At 36.8% G+C, this 4,874-nt stretch overlaps 1 protein-coding gene across 1 annotated transcript in view; it reads right to left on the bottom strand.

Moving 5' to 3' along the window:
- The window catches only part of LOC106472687, a 33,400-nt gene that overhangs the window by 24,222 nt on the left and 4,304 nt on the right, over window positions 1–4,874 (bottom strand). Inside the window, exons 3-4 of the mRNA XM_022401238.1 lie at window positions 3,690–3,811; window positions 1,558–2,478 (exon numbers count right to left, since the gene is read on the bottom strand). Of these exons, the coding sequence (XP_022256946.1) occupies window positions 1,558–2,478; window positions 3,690–3,811 (1,043 nt within the window). The remainder of the gene's footprint in view (window positions 1–1,557; window positions 2,479–3,689; window positions 3,812–4,874) is intronic.

Here is a 4,874-nt window from a genome sequence, read left to right as displayed (position 1 = left end):
ACAAGGCATTCACTGTAAGACACCTCAAGTACAAGACATTTATTGTAAGGCACCTCCAGTACAAGGCATTCACTGTAAGACACCTCAAGCACAAGACATTTATTGTAAGACACCTCAAGTACAAGACATTTATTGTAAGGCACCTCCAGTACAAGGCATTCACTGTAAGACACCTCAAGCACAAGACATTTATTGTAAGGCACCTCAAGCACAATGCATTCGTTGTAAAACACCTCAAGCACAAGGCATTCATTGTAAGATACCTCAAGTACAAGACATTCGTTGTAAAACACCTCAAGCACAAGGCATTCATTGTAAGATACCTCAAGTACAAGACATTCACTGTAAAACACCTCAAGCACAAGGCATTCATTGTAAGATACCTCAAGTACAAGACATTCACTGTAAGACACCTCAAGCACAAGGTATTGATTGTAAGATACCTCAAGTACAAGACATTCACTGTAAGACACCTCAAGCACAAGGCATTCATTGTAAGATACCTCAAGTACAAGACATTCACTGTAAGACACCTCAAGCACAAGGTATTCATTGTAAGATACCTCAAGTACAAGACATTTATTGTAAGACACCTCAAGCACAAGGTATTCATCGTAAGGCACCTCAAGCACAATACATTTATTGTAAAACACCTCAAGCACAATGCATTCATTGTAAGACACCTCAAGCACAAGGCCTTCACTGTAAAACACCTCAAGCACATTGAATGACTGAGATGAGTCATCTTGGAATACAACATTATAAACAATGGCTTAAACATGATAATTAACTTTTCTGGTGTCACTAGGTAAAGACTGATTTTAATACAGTTTCTTTTAGCTCCCATAACTGTTTTCTGACACGCAATCTTTGACCATGCACGAGCGAGTTTCTCCATGTCAGAGTTTAAACAGATGCTTCAAATATTAGTCGAAGTGACAGTGAGGGTTAATTAAGATATTATATGTCTATAATTTTACACAAAATAACAAGTTTTCGAAAATTATTTATGGATTTAAATTAACTTTAAATGGATCAGTATGGAAACTGAAACCTTGCTCATATTGGATCCTACACTGTAAAATTTGTTTGTTTGTAATTATGCACAAAGCTACACAATGGGCTATCTGTGCTCTGCTCACCACGGGTATCGAAACCCGGTTTCTAGCGTTGTAAATCCGCAGACGTACCGCTGTGCCACTGGGGGGGGGCTCAGTCTTTAAAAGGAAAGAGGTTAGAAATGATAGATGAAAACCCAAATAAATGTATGTTTTTAATCAAAAAGCTACACAATGGGCTATCTGTGCTCTGCCCACAGTGAGTATCGAAACCCGATTTTTTGGCGTTACAAACCCTCAGACTTACCGCTGAGCTACCAGGGGGTCGATATTTTGAATCAAACATGTTTAAATGTTTTCTTAGAAGTAGTTTAGCTTAGAGAAGAAGAAAAAAAAAGGCTTAAATTAATTATGAAATACCTAAAGACCAAACCGGTAATGGAAGAGTTAAAGAAAGGAAATATAACGTAGGTGTCGCCACAAATCATAGAATACACACCTGACGTGGTTCTACTCCCAACTTTCTGTCAAACGTGTACAATGTTAAGCCTAAATGGAGCTTATCCACTTGTCCTGGGAGACTTCCTTTTGATTTCTGGCCACTTATTTCCGGCGGACTCCTACTGTTAGCACTAAGTGTAAATTCTAAGGGTTCTAAGTACTGCAGTACAAATTCTTCTCGCGACATCTGTCGGAGAGACAAACACATTCCAGGATGTCCAAAACATTTGAGTTCCCAAGCCTTGCGTAGTGCGTGTGCATACGTAAAAATCGCGTGAACGCTTGATGTTGCTCGCGATGTCCTCAATAAAACTTGTCCAGGAGATTCTCGAAGGACGTTGTTAGGGCAAACAGGGCGATGGTTCGAATCTTCTTCTGTCAGATCTGCAATTATGCACCTATTCTTTCTCATAACGTATTCTCGAAACCAGCGATCTTCTTGTGTCTCGGTCCCCGAATCCTGAAGCTTAGCCCAGTAATTCTCCAGCTGAAGAATGGCCTGGGGGTAGGGAGCGAGGGAGAAAACGTTCTTCAAGTTCAAGATACTTCCTAAAGTGGCAAGAGCTGATACATCAGGGATCCACGAAAAGAACCATTGCAGCCTTGAGACTGTGTGGCGATTTTCTCCCATTGCCTGAACTAGACGTTGAACAACCTTACCATGACCAATCACGATTATTGGCGTGTTCTCCTCCAACCTGACAGCAGCGGCTTCAAGAAACTTTCGATACAACTTTCGTCCAGATATGTCATCAGGGACTTCCTGTTCAGATGGTAGAGCCTTCAGTTCAGAAATACAAATTTTTCCACTCACAGCTACGTGATCAAGCATCTGGACCACACGAAGACTGTGTTCGTCATCTGTATGAAAAACTACGATTTTCTCCCATTCCATGTCATGGGCCACTTCTGCTGTGGTCTAGAAAAACAAACAACAACCCAAACGGTAACAAAAACTTGAAATATCTATTATATCTAATTCTTATGAGAAACAGTTTTAACTAAGTACATCGTTAACTGATTTCAAATTACATTTCCTCACCAGTAGCACATTAAATAAAACAAGTCAGTAGCACATTAAATATAACAAGTGAATAGCACATTAAATATAACAAGTGAATAGCACATTAAATAAAACAAGTGAGTAGCACATTAAATAAAACAAGTCAGTAGCACATTAAATAAAACAAGTCAGTAGTACATTAAATATAACAAGTCAGTAGTACATTAAATAAAACAAGTCAGTAGTACATTAAATAAAACAAGTCAGTAGTACATTAAATAAAACAAGTCAGTAGCACATTAAATAAAACAAGTGAGTAGCACATTAAATAAAACAAGTCAGTAGCACATTAAATATAACAAGTCAGTAGTACATTAAATATAACAAGTCAGTAGCACATTAAATAAAACAAGTCAGTAGCACATTAACTAAAGCAAGTCAGTAGTACATTAAATAAAACAAGTCAGTAGCACATTAACTAAAACAAGTCAGTAATACATTATGTAAAGCAAGTCAGTCAAACATTATGTAAAGCAAGTCAGTAGCACATTATGTAAAATATGTCAGTAGTACATTATGTAAAGCAAGTAATTTTTCTTTCACTTCCTTTGAATAAACTGTCCAATCGACAGATTAGGTCATTTTTTTCCTGTTATCGTTGAAGTTAAAAATAATAAGAATATAATTTAGTATTTAGAAGTACCTAGTAGAGTGAAGATTGGAGTTGGAATTATATTTCTCGATACAACGGGGACTTTAGGCGTAGGTTTTACTTTCTTACAGTCCTTATAATCATGTATGTTTGCAATTTCAATCTTTGTACACGTGAACATAGGTTTACTTATTTTTTACTTTACATGACTAGATTTTTTGTAATTGACCCATGGTTGGTGTCTCTATCCGAATGGTAATCCTGATTAAGTTTTGGGTTTAAATTAGTATCTAATATCGTTAATTATAAATGTCATAAAGTATTTAATAAATTCCGATGATTGCACACACACACTGCAATTGTTACTCAGGGGGACATCTATTCAGTTGGTCCATGAAATCAGAGTAAATTATCATTGTTTTTAAGAGATTTCTATAAGTAAGCATATTTTTTATGTTATAAAATAATCACGAACCATTGCAAGACGATCTGGTGATACTGTTTCGCTGAACTCCAGAGAAATGCTGGGTGTTACGTAGTCCTGAAGTGATTCCATGACTTTAGGCTGCTTTGTTGTCTTTGTCGTGTCCAGTAAACCTGGAAATCAACATGTTTAATTATTTTTATTTTTATTTAAAAGTATTTGATTATTTTGTTAAAAGACTTGTGAGCACATGAATATCTAGAAAGTGAAATATTTTTGTGAAAACATCAAATGATTATAATAAAATAAATAAATATAGAATTCACTACTCCTCAAAACTTTAGAAAAACAGAGTAATATTGCATGCAAGTTCTCTTCAAGGAAATAAAATCAAATGATATTCCAAGCAAGTTCTCTTCAAGGAAATCAAATCAAATGATATTCCATGCAGGTCATCTTGAAGGAAACACTAAGAGTGATACTCCATGTGAGCCCTAGTTATCTTATACAAAAGTAGGTTACGGACCAAGAATGTACATACTTTAATTTAATATTATCTTAATGAATACATACACATATTATTTTTAATTATCGAGCAAACGTCAACCTAATAATGTGACACTCTAAGCTTATGGGGGAATTTCGGCATTGATATTTAGTATTTTCAACCTCTCCGTCATTTTAAGCAACACATGGGCCAAATGACCAGTTTGTGACACACGGGCCAAATGACCAGATTGTGACACATGGTCCACATGACCAGATTGTGACACATGAACCAAATGACCAGATTGTGACACATGAACCAAATGACCAGATTGTGACACATGAACCAAATGACCAGATTGTGACACATGAACCAAATGACCAGATTGTGACACATGGGCCAAATGACCAGATTGTGACACATGGACCAAATGACCAGATTGTGACACATGGGCCAAATGACCAGATTGTGACACATGAGTCAAGCGACTGTGCTGCGACACAAGTGTAAAGTGGCCAGGTTACAACGCACGAGTCAAGCGACCAAATTGTGACACACGAGTCACGTTAAATACCCCCTTAAGTTCAAGCATTAACTGTCCCTAATTTAGAACTACTAAATAATAGGAATAGCACCTGCCGACTACTATATGGTTCCTCTTAACCGAATAACAGTTACAGCTATAATGCCCTAAATAAGAAAGTGCGGCGTGTGTTCAGTACATATGATTATTTGAAACTTATACCTTC

Source organism: Limulus polyphemus, unplaced genomic scaffold (genome assembly GCF_000517525.1).
Source record: "Limulus polyphemus unplaced genomic scaffold, Limulus_polyphemus-2.1.2 Scaffold5525, whole genome shotgun sequence".
NCBI lineage: Eukaryota > Metazoa > Arthropoda > Merostomata > Xiphosura > Limulidae > Limulus > Limulus polyphemus.
The sequence above is the reverse complement of the archived record's forward strand: the minus strand, read 5'-3'. Positions and strand labels throughout refer to the sequence as shown.